This window comes from Myripristis murdjan, chromosome 7, assembly GCF_902150065.1.
Source record: "Myripristis murdjan chromosome 7, fMyrMur1.1, whole genome shotgun sequence".
In the NCBI taxonomy this organism is placed as follows: domain Eukaryota; kingdom Metazoa; phylum Chordata; class Actinopteri; order Holocentriformes; family Holocentridae; genus Myripristis; species Myripristis murdjan.
The window spans coordinates 19,253,918-19,270,231 of NC_043986.1; the positions used below are offsets into that span (position 1 = coordinate 19,253,918).

The following is a 16,314-nucleotide window of genomic DNA, read 5'->3' on the forward strand; positions in this document are numbered from 1 at the left end:
GTGTGGTTTATGAGGGGCTTTCATGTTCCCAGCCTGTGTTCTGGTGAGGCACCACTGAGTAACCACACACAACCTTTAAAGGGCCAACAGAGCAACTGGACACACACTCTGCCACTGAGTTATGGTTTTTTGAGCCCTGGTGGGCTTTGCCTATGGCCTGACCACACACACACACACACACACACACACACACACACACACAGGGCAGCTGACACCACAAGGCTGCTGTCTCACCAGAGTTTGTTACAGATCTTGGCTGCAGAACATTTGCTGCGACAGCTGAAAATACCTGAAATAGCTAACATCCTCTCCTTCTGTTTCTGTCTTTCACAGAAAAGTGACAAATGCTTGAGACATCAAATTAATGACATCGACATTCTGAGTGCATGAAAGACAGACTGATCAACCAACCTGCTTGTTGGCCTTGAGGACAGTCCTCAGAGTGGCGATCTGTTCCCTCTTGGTGCTGAGCAGGGATTTCAGCTTGAGGATCTCCTCCATGCAGGCCTCCTTGTCCTTGTCAGCCACGGTGCCGAGCTCCAGGGAGGCCATCCTCTGGCGCGACAGCTCCGTTGTGCGGTCCACGGCCAGCTGCAGGTGCTTGATCTGGTCTCTGATGATAGCCACCAGGTTGTAGATGTTCATGGGTTCGCGACGGTGATCAGACACAGGAGAGGGAAGGGAGGAGACGGGAGATGGGGCTCCATCACTCAGGTCGGTCTTACCGGGCTCAGGGAACAGGCCCTTGGTGAGCAGGATGGGAGAGCGGCGGCCCCGGCCCTCTGGGCTGCTGCGACCGCCCTTGCCCTCCTTGTAGAAGTCGAGCATGACGCGGTTGGGTGTCTCGTTGTTGCACATGCAAACGTGGTTGTAAAGGGTGGCCAGTTCTTCACTGAAGGTGACCAGCTCATCTTGTGCAACACTCAGACTACCCTGGGATTCGCCTGCCACATCGCTCACCTGAACACAAACATAGAAAAATATACATCATGCACAATATCAAATAAACCATTTGACAATACGTTACTATTAAGAATAACTTCTGACCTTGCGCAGCTCCTTTTCTAGCCTAGCCTTCTCCTCTCTCTCGGCATGGCTGGTCTTCTCCAGAGTGGCCAGCTTCTCTCCCAGCGTTGTGACATCGTTTTCTAGACGGGCACGTTCTTCATCATAGCGTGACTGACAGCTTTGGTACTCTGCCTTCAGGGTCTTCAGCTCCTCTTTCAGCTCACCTGCCTCAGACACTGCAACCTGGAAAAACAAGATCATCAGTTGAGGATACATCAATGCCGAGTATACAGCAAGATCAAAACGATTTTATTGATCCCTGACAGAAAACTCTCTTTTCACTCCCCCCTCCATGGGGAGAAGAGAGCGCAGGTTCAATCATATACGGCTCTCCTATAGCTGGTAGGATCCATTTACAACTGCCAGAGAGAGAGAGAGTTTATTTATCTCACCTTGTACTTGCACTCCAGGATCTCAGGTCCGTTGATGTCAACCTCATAGTAATCTCCATCTTCATGGCTATCGCGCTCTTTCTCGTTGTCCAGGGCAGACTGGCGCTCCTTGCTGGCCTGGAGCTTGCGGATAGCGTTGAGGTTCTCTGTGAGGCGGTTGACCTTCTCCTGGTGTTCAGACAGAGCGCCATTAGCTTGCTCCAGCTGTTTCTGGGAGTCCTGCAGGGTGGAGAGCAGGTTCACCTTCTCACGCTCCATCTGAGAAGAGAGGGAGAGAGAGAGAGAAAGAGAAATGAGATGAAGGGATGTTATATGTTAGAGATAAAAAAATATATATATTAAACCAGTGGCACATTGCTTGCATGTCATTTTACAGACTCATTTCTTGGAGCAGGAGTCAGGTTACTGATGTGAATGCTTCCAACTTTTCATACCAAGACACCATATCAAATCACAGGATTATCTGTCATGTGGTAATCCTAGCCACTATCAGGCTTGTGCTGCCAAATATGCAAGGCTCAGCGCCTGAGAGCCCAGCAGCAGAGTCAGGGTGACCTTGAAAAGAGGCTGGACTTGGTTCAGCTCAGTGCTGGCAGAAAGACCCTAGGTGGGTCCCCTTGCTCACACATACACACAGTTGTGCTGACTCATGCACTGAGCTATTTCAAGGGATGACCTGTAAATAATATAAAAGTGTTGAGGTCTGGCTCATCAGCATAAATTATTTACTACTGCAGAAAATATTTTAAGATTGAAAAGAGGTGGACGGTTCAATTTAGGTCACCCACAGATGTTCAAGAGCAGGTTACTTCCATTAAACAGGACAAACATTTCATGATCACATGTACATTTTTTAAATATTTCAAATATTAAGTGACACCCTTGCCATGCCTCCAATTCCATCGACTAAATTCTCATACTGATAAATGGCAGAAATGCTTGGACATGTTTTTCTAAGTCATTGCTGAGACCAATGTCCTCACCCATTTACAATTGGGAGTTAACAGTGTTAAAGGGCAGATAGCAACACATCACTGTGCATCCCATTCCCACAGCATCCATTTTAGATCTAGAGGTGGACTGCTGGTATCGATTGGCTATGAGTAAGGAGTAAGGTGACATTCTAAGAGCGGATGTCTGGGATTGATCAGCAAGTGCCAAATCAATACAACAAGATGAGGTATGACGGCAACAGAGTATGGCTGAGTGAGGGAAGGAGGCTTTTGTTTGTGTCCTCTGTCCTGACTCTGGAATCTGCGACAGGGAGATTCAGAGAACATATAGCTTGACATGCTGCTGGGTTATAAGAAACACTGGGCCTTGTCACAGTCGGCGAGATTCACAATCAAAAGCCTGGTTCAGGGTCAGGCTGAGCATCATACCAGGACAGCACTAAGGTAACCAAAGGTTCACACGCTAATCTGACAGTGCTTATATTTGATAAAGAGAGAGGAAAAAAAAAACATCCTTAATCCCTTTGGCCCCAAAACAATCACTATCCACAGGTACCCAGTCCATACTGGTAACCATGGTGACCAATTAAGCGTGGTCATGGCCTCATAGGGTGATGAGCTAGCAGATGGCGGGTCTACCGGTGCCACCACCCGCTGCCGCCAAGCCAAACAGACTGGAGGAGTCAGGGAGGGGTGTGCCGCACTGGATTAACTTTGCTCTAAGGAGATTTGGAACCCGGCAGCAGCCTGGCCTGGGATCTAGCCGACACACTCCACTGACTCACTTCCAAAACACCCTCCAGTCAAGTCAAGGACATAGCTCCACTGCGTTGAGTTATTCTGTGGAAACTGAAGCCAGTTTGAGGACAATGCAATCATTGGACGGTCTGCTAGAGTGCATGTACACATAGATTGTTTAAATAAATCCAATTATACTCAAAGGACCTTAACTTCTGTTTAAAACAAATAATATTTCTAATCAATATTCCTATGTATGAAAATCTTGACAAACTGTCAGTGGGCTTTGTTGCATTCATCTCTGTGATTGTCCTGCCATTGATTTGTCTCTTAACTTGTCAATAAAACGTAACAGGATGAGATTGATTCGACCTTTCTAAACACTTCCGCTGTTGAGCAAATACGCTGCCCATCACTGCTCAGTTACTGATGTATACCATTATCGGATCAACAATATGTGAACTGAAACTCAACCACTGCCCCAATGATTCATTTACACATGATCTGGCATTGGTCTTGCATTGTTAGAGAAACCCATTTGCTTTTTCCAGGATCAATTTGTCTATTCCTGTTTGTCTGTGGAATGGATGATCACAGTGGAGTAAAACCTCAGAGGTTACATCCTTCACTGTGAACAAATTGTACAAACATATACAGACAACAGGCCTCATTTATCAATAAAACATACAAACACTGTTTTTTTGTTTTTTTGTTTTTTTTGCTTAAACATGAAAATTTTTTAAATTAGTTGACAAATTTGGCTAATTGATTGCAGACACAAGTTACTGTCAGGGGCAAAGATGCCTGCTGATAGATCAAGACGCCTACCTTCAACACCTGATTACTAGAGCACAGGTTTGCACATCAGTTGCAGGGGCTGGGATTAAAAGATGTGTGAGTAAAAGTTTACATAGAACAGACACAAGCAAATGTGTGGAAGGATTACTCTCTCTTTTGGGTGACACAGCATGACGAATAAATTTTACCATTGAGCTACATGGGTTCAGCTCAGTGCTGGCAGAAAGACCCTAGGTGGGTCCCCTTGCTCACACATACACACAGTTGTGCTGACTCATGCACTGAGCTATTTCAAGGGATGACCTGTAAATAATATAAAAGTGTTGAGGTCTGGCTCATCAGCATAAATTATTTACTACTGCAGAAAATATTTTTAAAATTGAAAAGAGGTGGATGGTTCAATTTAGGTCACCCACAGATGTTCAAGAGCAGGTTACTTCCATTAAACAGGACAAACATTTCATGATCACATGTACATTTTTTTAAATATTTCAAATATTAAGTGACACCCTTGCCATGCCTCCAATTCCATCGACTAAATTCTCATACTGATAAATGGCAGAAATGCTTGGACATGTTTTTCTAAGTCATTGCTGAGACCAATGTCCTCACCCATTTACAATTGGGAGTTAACAGTGTTAAAGGGCAGATAGCAACACATCACTGTGCATCCCATTCCCACAGCATCCATTTTAGATCTAGAGGTGGACTGCTGGTATCGATTGGCTATGAGTAAGGAGTAAGGTGACATTCTAAGAGCGGATGTCTGGGATTGATCAGCAAGTGCCAAATCAATACAACAAGATGAGGTATGACGGCAACAGAGTATGGCTGAGTGAGGGAAGGAGGCTTTTGTTTGTGTCCTCTGTCCTGACTCTGGAATCTGCGACAGGGAGATTCAGAGAACATATAGCTTGACATGCTGCTGGGTTATAAGAAACACTGGGCCTTGTCACAGTCGGCGAGATTCACAATCAAAAGCCTGGTTCAGGGTCAGGCTGAGCATCATACCAGGACAGCACTAAGGTAACCAAAGGTTCACATGCTAATCTGACAGTGCTTATATTTGATAAAGAGAGAGGAAAAAAAAACATCCTTAATCCCTTTGGCCCCAAAACAATCACTATCCACAGGTACCCAGTCCATACTGGTAACCATGGTGACCAATTAAGCGTGGTCATGGCCTCATAGGGTGATGAGCTAGCAGATGGCGGGTCTACCGGTGCCACCACCCGCTGCCGCCAAGCCAAACACACTGGAGGAGTCAGGGAGGGGTGTGCCGCACTGGATTAACTTTGCTCTAAGGAGATTTGGAACCCGGCAGCAGCCTGGCCTGGGATCTAGCCGACACACTCCACTGACTCACTTCCAAAACACCCTCCAGTCAAGTCAAGGACATAGCTCCACTGCGTTGAGTTATTCTGTGGAAACTGAAGCCAGTTTGAGGACAATGCAATCATTGGACGATCTGCTAAAGTGCATGTACACATAGATTGTTTAAATAAACCCAATTATACTCAAAGGACCTTAACTTCTGTTTAAAACAAATAATATTTCTAATCAATATTCCTATGTATGAAGATCTTGACAAACTGTCAGTGGGCTTTGTTGCATTCATCTCTGTGATTGTCCTGCCATTGATTTGTCTCTTAACTTGTCAATAAAACGTAACAGGATGAGATTGATTCGACCTTTCTAAACACTTTCGCTGTCGAGCAAATACGCTGCCCATCACTGCTCAGTTACTGATGTATACCATTATCGGATCAACGATATGTGAACTGAAACTCAACCACTGCCCCAATGATTCATTTACACATGATCTGGCATTGGTCTTGCATTGTTAGAGAAACCCATTTGCTTTTTCCAGGATCAATTTGTCTATTCCTGTTTGTCTGTGGAATGGATGATCACAGTGGAGTAAAACCTCAGAGGTTACATCCTTCACTGTGAACAAATTGTACAAACATATACAGACAACAGGCCTCATTTATCAATAAAACATACAAACACTGTTTTTTTGTTTTTTTGTTTTTTTTGCTTAAACATGAAAATTTTTTAAATTAGTTGACAAATTTGGCTAATTGATTGCAGACACAAGTTACTGTCAGGGGCAAAGATGCCTGCTGATAGATCAAGACGCCTACCTTCAACACCTGATTACTAGAGCACAGGTTTGCACATCAGTTGCAGGGGCTGGGATTAAAAGATGTGTGAGTAAAAGTTTACATAGAACAGCCACAAGCAAATGTGTGGAAGGATTACTCTCTCTTTTGGGTGACACAGCATGACGAATAAATTTTACCATTGAGCTACATGGGTGTACATTTCAAACAGGATGGTGTACCTTAGTGTGGACAATAATCCAGATAAGGTTGCTATCCCCATCTGGAATTATCCCCTACAAAACAGACCTCACCGCTGCGCTTATGTGCTCATCCATTTTGGAAATGGCCTACATGCTGATAACCTGGAGCTGAAAGCAGCGCTTCTGAACACATGAGGGTATGAAGGAAATGTTTGATGAATTTGGCAAAGGTTTTTAGTCTGAGTACAGATACATAAACACATAAACATGCTGTTAAATGAGGCCCACTTTGTGAATTTTTCATGGTGCTTAAACAATGCACCCACCTGCATCAGCTGCTGTTTCAGCTTCTGGATCTCCGAGATGTTGAGTTCGCTCAGCAGGTCATCCACCAGGCTTGGCACGGGACGGAACAGCTCATCCTTCTTGGGCGTGGAGATACGGTTGTCCTCGGTGATGGCATTGGCCAGCTTGCTGAAGCCATTCTCGTATCCGTGGAGAGCCTCGTCGTTGTTGGGTTCGGTGGCGGCATCGTCACTGAACTTGAGACCGTCCAGAGAGATGCTGAGTGGGCTGAGAGAAAAGAGGGTGGGAATATTGAGTTTAGCTCTTTACTGTGAATGTTTAGGGCTGTAAGTGTTGATACACACCACTAATGTGTGTATTATTTACCTGTGGTACAGGGTGTCTCCAATGCTCATGTAGTGGGAGAGCTCCTTCCTCAGGGAGGATTTCAGCTCCCGCTCAGTCTTGATGGTCTCCAGAGCCTCTCCTAGCTGACGCTCCGCGATCTCTTTCAGGCGGATAGCATCCTCCAGCTGGCTGTTAAGGAACTGGGTGTCCTCCTCTAGACGACGGATCTCATGCTTCAAACCCTCAAACTCCACCTGGGCAGGGGAAGGGAGGGGACCAGATACTTATCAGAATGAACTGTTGAATGCTAATTTACACATGAAACCAAACATGCAGCTCCAAAGAAAATGAGATGTTAAGCTGGTTCATGTTTTCCCAAATCAGAGGAGTTCAGCTACATTACAGAGAAGACAATTATTATTCAAGATAATTTGTACATTTAATTTCCCTTTCTAATTAATTTTATCTTAATTAGATTTAGATGCCCGACTAAAAGGCAGGACCCACTTTTGTTTGTTTGATGTCTTCATGCAGAATATATAAAAAAAAACAATCTCAGATGGCAAGGGCATTTGGAGAGTATTAACAGCTCCAACATAAAAGCTAACATCAAATGGAAATATCCTACTTGGGAATGCAGCTCCGTTTTATGTTTGCAGTGGGGAGTTTATTTTGTCCTAAGCACTCATTTGAATAAAACCGGCAGTGTGCTTTGTACCACACAGTGTGTGGAGGAAGAGAAAGCTGTTAGGGAGGACTTTCAAAAATCTCAATTTAAACAAATAACTGACTAAATACATACATACATACATACATGTGTTACAAGGTTTAAAGCAAGATGTCTATGAGGAAATGTGCACATTGTTCAGTTAAGAATTTTATTCATTTAAAATGGCTGTGTTCTTGAAAACTGGCATGGTGCCAGAACTTTAAACCTTTAAACAAATAAATGCTAATGCTAATCCCTCTAATATATGAAAGCATGGTTTTCAACGTAATTAAATCTAAACATTGCAGGGCAGTCTAATCAGAACAATGAGAATCAGAGTGAGATCTGGTGCATGTGAGATGAGAGACCTGTGGGAGGCCTGTGTGTGTGTGTGTGTGTGCATGCGTGTGTGTGTGTGTGTGCATGTGTTTAATGAAAGTACTTTTGACAAGGCCCCTGCAGCCACTGGGTTAATTAACTCTCATTGAGAAAACTGAGGTAGATGCACAGTAGCTGATTGTGCTGACAGCAGGGAAGAGTCTACCAAGGAATGCGCGTTCTGCTCTCCTACCAATCTCTCGTCATCTTGAGATATCAGTGATCATAGTCTCCCCATTTCAGTGAGTCAACCATCACACATGTGTTCATGCAACATTCCCCCGTCCCCACCTGGCTCTGTTTGAGCATGGAGACTTGTTTCTGCAGCGAGATGTTCTCCTCCTCCAGCTCGGTGTAGTCCTGCAGCAGACGGGCCTCCCGGAACTTGTACTCCTTGATGTCATCACGCAGCTGATTCCTCTGCAGCTCCACCACCTGGCTGCTCTGTGGGGCCAAACCAGGGAGACAGAAGGGGAAGAGGAGAGAGAGGAAGAGGAAGAGCAAGGCTGTCAGCGACCGGTAGTTCAATCCTGTTTGAAGTAGTGCCTGACAAAGAGCCATTGATTCAGAGTTGTTGCTGCAGTTTAAGTGTTTGTGTCAGGCTGGCTCTTTAACATAGTAAATCTTGCTGGATAAGGATGAGTACCCATCTGGTCAAGACCAAGACTGTCACATGTGCTTGGTGTGTGTGACTGCCTGGGTGTGTGTGTGTGTGTGTGTGTGTGTGTGTGTGTGTGCAAGAGAGAGAGAGAGAGAGAGAGAGACAGAGAGAGAGAGAGAGAGAAGTGCCAGGTGTCTCAGTGGGCAGCAGGCCACAAGTGTGCTTGCCTGCCAGCTCTGATGGCACCATAGATACTGAAACATACTTATCTCCCACATGGTGAGAGGCATTCAGCTGCTGTCTAATTCACCACACTGAGTTACATTAGGCTGACTTCTCACTACAAGATAATACAAGCTCTAATCTACACAAAAGAGGAAATTCAAGCGTTCGGTCAAGATCAGCAAGTCATGTAGTTACTGCCACACACTTTCATGTAGTGTCCCATGTGGTTTTGCTTTCTCTAAAAGTCAATCTTTTTTAATTCCGGCAATGTTCAGGCTTCACCTGCGACCCCATCTGTGATAGCATGCCGAGTGCATGTCCATGAGGCACGACACTAGCACAGAGTATCCTGCAATACTGGCAGCGCACAACAGCAATTATGCTAACATCATGTTCACCATACATGGATCAGGGCAACCGCTGGTAATACAAGTGCAGCTGTCTCTCTCTCACTGTGCAGTACAGACATTAATTATATAAAGGTGAGGGAGGCAAGAAACATGCCCTTCCCCCTCTTGTACAAAGAAACAAATTGAGAACCAGAAGGATCCAATCAGCCCTGCTGTGCCTCCACCATTTGTTCTCACTCTTTCCTCGATCAACCTCGTTCACCTTCCACCCTCCTCTTTGACCAGCCACCTCGTCTTGAAATATAAGAGCCCCCAAGGAAGGTAGGGTGGGGGACATCTTAGCCGGCGAATGCTAGATAAAAGCTCAAAAGTAAGGGGATACTCACTGAAGAAGGGTGGGCCTCACTGTTTTGATCTTAATAAATGGACACGCCAGTGTGTGTGCAAGTAATATGAGAAAGAGGTGGGAAACACATGAAATGGAAACCTTATCGAAGAGTGTCTGACTTGTATGTTGAAGTATGGACTATGGAATACTTATCTGCGTGCGCGCACACTTGCATGCCATGCTGTACCCGTCCTTTTTGTTGGCGGTGCAGAGTTGACAAAAGAGCCTCTCTCCACACACCCACACTGCCAGTGCTATCACTCTGAACAGGTGCAAAATGTGGATGTCTGATGTGTGAGAGACACCAGGAGGAGAATGGCAGTCTCTGTCTCTCTCTGCGTCTGCAATACGGCGAGTATGGGTATATGTGTGTGTGTGTGTGTGTGATGTGTGTCTTTCTCTCAAGAGAGTTGGCAGAGCTAACCTAATACCAGAGCGCCAATTAGCATCCCAATCCCTTGCCAGGCGGTCCCTTCCTCTCATGCTGTCACTATGTGGACACACCACAATCCCTGCTCCTGCATTACACCCCTAGACCACAGGGCGATGATTTTAGTGGGCTTTCACTTTCTAGACGCCATAATATCGGCGTTATCTTGAGACTGAACGAGCCTCAGCAAATTCACTAACTAAAATAACCTGGTTAGAGACATTGACCTGCAATCAGAAGGTTGCATCTTTACAACTGCCAATATGTTGATCACTGTCAGAGTGTCCTTCGTCAACACCTGCTCCTGCTCAGACCCTATGGCTGAAATGACTGCATGTATGTGTGTGTGAAAAGACAAACTCCTAATCACTCTGTGTATGGCTCAGTAAGGGACATATACTAAAATACATCACTAAATAGACAATTGCACCAATCTGAGACACACCCTCTAAACTATCCCACTAATATAACTCAAGAGACTTTCCCACAACATAAAAACAATTTGTGTTTGTTACTCTCTGTAATTGGACTTCACACGTTTACTTGGCTTATTTAGTGAGGAATGCACTGGCAAATATTGTGTTGCTAAATCCCCAATGACGAGTACATGCTCCTTGTTAGCTCTGTGTAATAATTAATCGCTATGTGCAGAGCTGGGCTGAGGCTGACGTTTGAAGGCGCATTAATATTCAGCAGGGTTTGTGAATGCCTAATGAGCGTGGGTGTTTGCTGCCTGACTGAAAGCCCTGATGTTGGTGCATTACTGAATAATGCATGTGCTTACCATACAGATCAGTCCTACCACTGAGCCTCCATACAGCCGTCCTGACTCTCTGGACAGCACTGAATTAAATCAAAAATGAAACAACGGCTAAAATCGGTCAAACTCTGGACAGATTCTGGAGCTGGCTGCTTGTCGGTCCGTACTAAATGCATCTACAAATGTGTAATTCAAACCGAACCTGGACGTAATCACCACATCACAGCAGTAATCTCTTGTTTTTAACTCAACAGTAGTGTAGCAGCTGGTAGGATGGGTCTCTTCCTGGTCTCAGCTGGAGGGTTAGTGCTGTTTGGTCCTGATGAATACAGGCCACCGCTGAACCCGATTAAGAACCTCCTCCAACCTGATTATAATGCATACAAGGGCTCTGACCTTTGACCCTTTCCTTTCCCTCTCCTCTACCATCCCCGTCCACACTGAAGCCCTCAGAGACTGGGGGTGGGTGGACGCACTGCTTTGCTGCCTGACAGAGGATGATGTGTGTAAATTTGCCAAGGGGTTAAGGTGGTCATGCGCATGCCTGCCGTAAAGTGTGAATAACATTTACTCAGGCGAGGATACAGGTTTCCCCTGGGAGTGTTTGTGCCTCCATGTGTGTGTGTGTGTGTGTGTGTGTGTGTGTGTGTGTGTGTGTGTGTGTGTGTGTGTGTGTGTGAGTGCGACAGAGGCGGGATGGCTGGGTATGTTGTTACAAAGGCTGTGTGATGTGCCCCCACTAAAGACCTTGTCACTGGGAAGTCTTTCATTAGCATAGGGCTATATATGCTTAGCGAGGGTCACCCCCCTGCCTGCTGTCACTTCAGGTGACATCTGGCCCAGCTGCTTCAACACACCCACCCACACACACAAGCCCATCTCCTCCACACAAAGTGTGTGGCAGTAAAAACACCAGGTTTTGCCAAGAATGCGTAGGCTTGATTACCTTTCTGTGTGATTATAGGCTCAATGCATTAGAAAGCACAAGTACTTTAAAAATGACATACATGCAGTGGGCATACTGTGCTGCGACAGGGGGCACAGAAGCACTAGCGGAGTAGATTTGAAGTTCAGAGCTTCTACCAGTTGCAGAGCTCAATGGTCTGCTGTACTGAATGAACTCTCACGTTCAACTCTAAAGCTCTCTTTTCACCCATAAACTGCTTTTGACAGCATGGCGGGGTTTAGCCATCTTAAACCTCACCAAAGCCCTGAGTTATTTCTCAATGTGTTTGAGCCGCTATAACCTCTGCTGCTATGGGAAACAGCCCTATCCCTATCCCACGATGGCAAAGGTTCAGGCTTAATACAAGTGTAGATTGGGTGTGTGTTTTAAAAAAAAAAAATTGGTTGAGTCTGTTCTCTAGTGAATGTGGCAACTGTTTCAGCAAAATCCACATTTGTTATTTACAAAAAGGATGTTTTCTGCACAGCCAAACTCTTACTTGCTTTCTTTGAGGGTTGATCAAGCACAGGAAGCAATGTGTTTTGTGTTTTTTTTTTTTTTTTTTTTTATACAGTATATTGATTAAGTGAGTCTGGAGCTTTGTTGGGGTGCAAGATTTTTTGACTTGACCACAACTACTAGTCTTTTGCAGCCTGATTCCCTTCCCCAGAAGGTACTACCCAGACTCCCAAATGGCACAACACTGCCTTACTGATATGACAGCACAGACAGGCTCAATATCTCTTTTATCCTGTCTGTCTACTCTTTTCTCTTACACTCTCACTCCACTGACTGGCCTCCATTTTGCTCCTCATCTTGCTGGCTTTATATTTTAGTAAAATCCACATTCATGACCTTATTTTTCAAAATACCTTCCCTGCAAAGTGCTGCAGAGACTCCCAGATGGCATGAGACTGCATTACTGAGACAGAGCAGACAGGCTGATGATTCTCTTTTACTCTCAACCTTTTTCTCTCCCTCCCTCGTAACAGTGACCTCCATTTTGCCAACCCTACTGCTTGCATTTTCGATCACTCTCATCCCCCAAAGCCCCTGAAGCAACATCTGTTTGCTTTTAGAGGCCTTGTATTTGTCACAGTTGAACTCCTTCCTCAGGTCGAGCATTAGGCCCATCAAAACTATCTATCGGATAGAAAGGAGAGGGCAGAGGCAGCCTTGTCCAGTTCTGCTCATAGATCTCTACTGACATTGTGCTAAAGAGAGCACTGTTGGATTTTAATGAGCAGATGAGGAGGAAAAAAAACAGGAAATACCCTGTGGAAACCATGGCTTTGCAGCATGTCAAGGTCACGTCAGCCAATGTTAAATCTGATGCCACCACAAGCCAAGCCCGGCACAGGATTACCTTCAGGAGAAACGAGGAGAGAATCACAGAGACAGTGCGGCTCAACCCCCCGCTATAGCCTCAGACAGAGCAAAGGCATAATGAAGCTCGGGGGCCTCTTGCTACTGTCAAAGCCGAGAATGTGGGTGAAAATAGATCTGCTTTTATCCTCCTCTTTGCTGCAAGCGATTGTCATTCTACACAACCTGCCCAGACACCATTAGGGAGGGAAACACATTCAAGGTAACACTGCGGTTTTCAATGAGATAAATGAAACTCAAAATGTCATAGAACTCTGTTCTTGTGTGTGTATGTGGGTAATGCTGTTTTGCGCGAGTGCCTGTGCAGAAGCCTATGGCGTGACAGTGTGTTTGCACGCATTCAACTGCGTATTAGCGATGTTGAGGTCATTTGGATGTGGAAAAAGAAGGGAAATGTGCATGTGAGCATGTTTGTGTGCATTTGTTGGAGGACATGTGCGTGTATGCATGTACGTATGTGTGTGTCAAAGCATGGATGCATGCCTTACAGCTGCTGTTGAGCTGCAATGGTCCATTGATCCAACATGGTGCTGTGGACCAAGGGCTTAAATCAATGACACACTTTGAGAGCTTCGTTAAAGCAGACGCCAAAAGACAAACATCATTAGGCATCAATGGCAAATCTTCTAAATGTATTTAAGAGTTCTACCCTCTTAAAGGCTAAATATAGACACCAATCTGTGTGACACATGGGTCATTAGGCAACTGATTAGAGGTAGCTGGACGTAGTGGAGGCTTTAGACAATGTTATGCGTGGTGGCCAGATTACCCTCAGAACATCTGGAGTGTTTACAGTAGGACATCTCACACTCATGCCAGGATTGGTGTAAACGCATCCAGGAGCATGATGTCAGTGGACACTGAGGTGGTGTGTCTCTAAACCTATAAAACCTATAGGTTATAATCTATTTTATACTGTATCGCAAATGTCATCTTCCCTCTCTTCACACCCCACCTCTTCCTTTAACTCATGATATTTCTCCGCTGTCTTTCTTTTTACGGTTCCTCTGTTAACTCCAATTTTCCAACCTTTCCCGTTGTCTTCCCTCCCTGCTCTCTCTCTTCCGACGTTGCAGGAAAAGAGGTGATCCGTCTTGGCATTAATGTCGGAGGAAACAATAAGGGGGTCAAAAGACGTGTGCAATCGGGGGCCCTCCGGGAGCCATGTTATGTTAACCTCATGTCAGATGATAATAAAGAAGAACAAAGAGCACCGATCCCCAGGTGCCTCCACCACTCATGCTGACCTTTTAAAAAACTGGTAAAGTCACAGCACTGCCGCTACAACTGATATTCTGCTAAAAGCCTCTACATACGACCTTTGGCAGAGTTGACCGTCCTTGTCATTAAAAAACTGTAGCCTAAATTGCACTCTTATTTCTTTTGATTATACTAATAATATTGGCCTTCCACGTAATGAGCTTAGAGCTCTGTCCTCGTCCAGCATTTTAAATTTATCCCCTCAATGCAGCCACTTTCCCTCTCCCACAGCCTCATGACTCTGTCAGGTCTATAATCCAGCCAATTGCAGGCTTATAAACAAGGTGGAGAAATTAAGGGGGCAGCTTAATGTCTTAGGGTTCTGTCTGCAGTGCCATTGAGGTGGAAAAACCAATCACATTTAATAGCTGAATGGCTTCCTCATTACGCTGATTGACAAAAGCAGAGCACCATAATTTAATGTGTCAGTGAGAAAAACGTGGTCCCAACAAGTGAATTACAACAGGCTGACAGCTGTTCATATGTGGAAACGAGGCACCATTTGGACACTGCATCCTCAGTGATGCAAATGTGGAGAGATTAAATTTGATTAGTGTGAACAGAGAGTAAAGATCTTACTACACTGATAACATTTGTTTTCTTCTTTTTTTTTTTTTTTTAATTGTTGGCTGTATGGATAAATTCCTAATGAGGCTGGCAATGGGAATTCGTATTCTGAAGGGACAAAGACAGGCTTCACTGTAGGCAGATTCCTCTCATGACATAAGATTGAGTTTAATGGAGTCACGCCTGTTAGAGTGCGCCTCCTTCCAGTGTTACTGGCCCATTGTGTGGGTTTAATCCTGTAGCCTGCACCGTAGCAGTGAAATGTGTCTTATCAGCGCCAAGGGCTAACATTCAGCCTGAGACCATGTACGGCATTACAGACAACATGAGAGGTTTCAATGCAATGCTTAACAAGCAGAAAGAAGATTGCCTCTCATGCTGAATAGCATGTGTAACCAATTGTTTGTGAATTTACTGGTTTTCTTTTTTCTGCACAGACAAAAGCCACTTACACATTAAGAGAAGCTCTTGGCTCTGTGCACTGCTAGAAAAACCACATTACAGAGTGACTGATGATGATACCCATAACAGGGTCAATGGAGTATACAGACGGTAAAGACTCTCAAATGAAATCTCACCCGCTCATGAACCCGTCCTGTGCAGATATTCAACTTTAACTGACATATAAGATCTCGCACACTTCCTAAATCAAATATAGCCCCAGACCTTTAGTCTTGTTTCAGTCATTCTGAGGCAATGAAAGCTTCTGCGCTGCATGGTTTGACTTACCCTCAATGTAAATATGCAAGGGCAGAGGAACCACAGGTTGAACCACACACAAAAGGCTACAGTTACAGCCCAACTGTCTGCAGCATTCCATGGCAAAATTGAGTCACAAAATCACCCTCCTGCCTCAATGTGATTAGCTAAGCTGTCCCAGAAAATCTGCGCCAGGGCTGTATTTACTCTCATTAAGCCCTTTTTTCCTTCTCTAACGGATTTTCTCCCTCATTCTGTCTCTCGTACCATTCTCATCGTGTCCTAGTGATGCCCCCCCAACCCGTCCCCACCCCCCTTCCTCCGTGCCTCAGCATTCAGGCTAATTTGAAACCCTGGTGACAAAGGGCTCTTTTTTAGTGTTGTCAGCCTGGTCACAATGCCAGCCTCAGTGCCCCGGCTCCCGCCATCCACCCGCCACACACACAACCCTCCAAACACCCACAGAAGTACCATTGGAAGGGTGTCATTATCTCACATACATGGGGCGATTTACACTCTAGCCCCTTTTATCTAGCCAATTAGAGCTGGCTGGGGCCCATGGCACTGCATCAGATACTGGGAGTGTGCTTATAATGGAAATGACACCTGCAGAAAGACCCTCACACAGGCTACCAATGCAGCACCAGTTACACGGAGGCTGCAGCTCAGATAACGGCTCAGAACATCTTTGTGATCTAATTTTTAAAAAAGATGTAACAAGTAGA

General features: G+C 45.1%; 1 protein-coding gene across 1 annotated transcript in view; it reads right to left on the reverse strand.

The window, feature by feature from the left end:
- Window positions 1–16,314, reverse strand: part of LOC115362628 (protein bicaudal D homolog 2-like) — a 51,531-nt gene that overhangs the window by 12,055 nt on the left and 23,162 nt on the right. The window contains exons 3-8 of the mRNA XM_030056624.1: window positions 8,269–8,421; window positions 6,930–7,144; window positions 6,584–6,830; window positions 1,461–1,718; window positions 1,048–1,251; window positions 412–960 (exon numbers count right to left, since the gene is read on the reverse strand). Coding sequence (XP_029912484.1) covers window positions 412–960; window positions 1,048–1,251; window positions 1,461–1,718; window positions 6,584–6,830; window positions 6,930–7,144; window positions 8,269–8,421 — 1,626 coding nt within the window. The remainder of the gene's footprint in view (window positions 1–411; window positions 961–1,047; window positions 1,252–1,460; window positions 1,719–6,583; window positions 6,831–6,929; window positions 7,145–8,268; window positions 8,422–16,314) is intronic.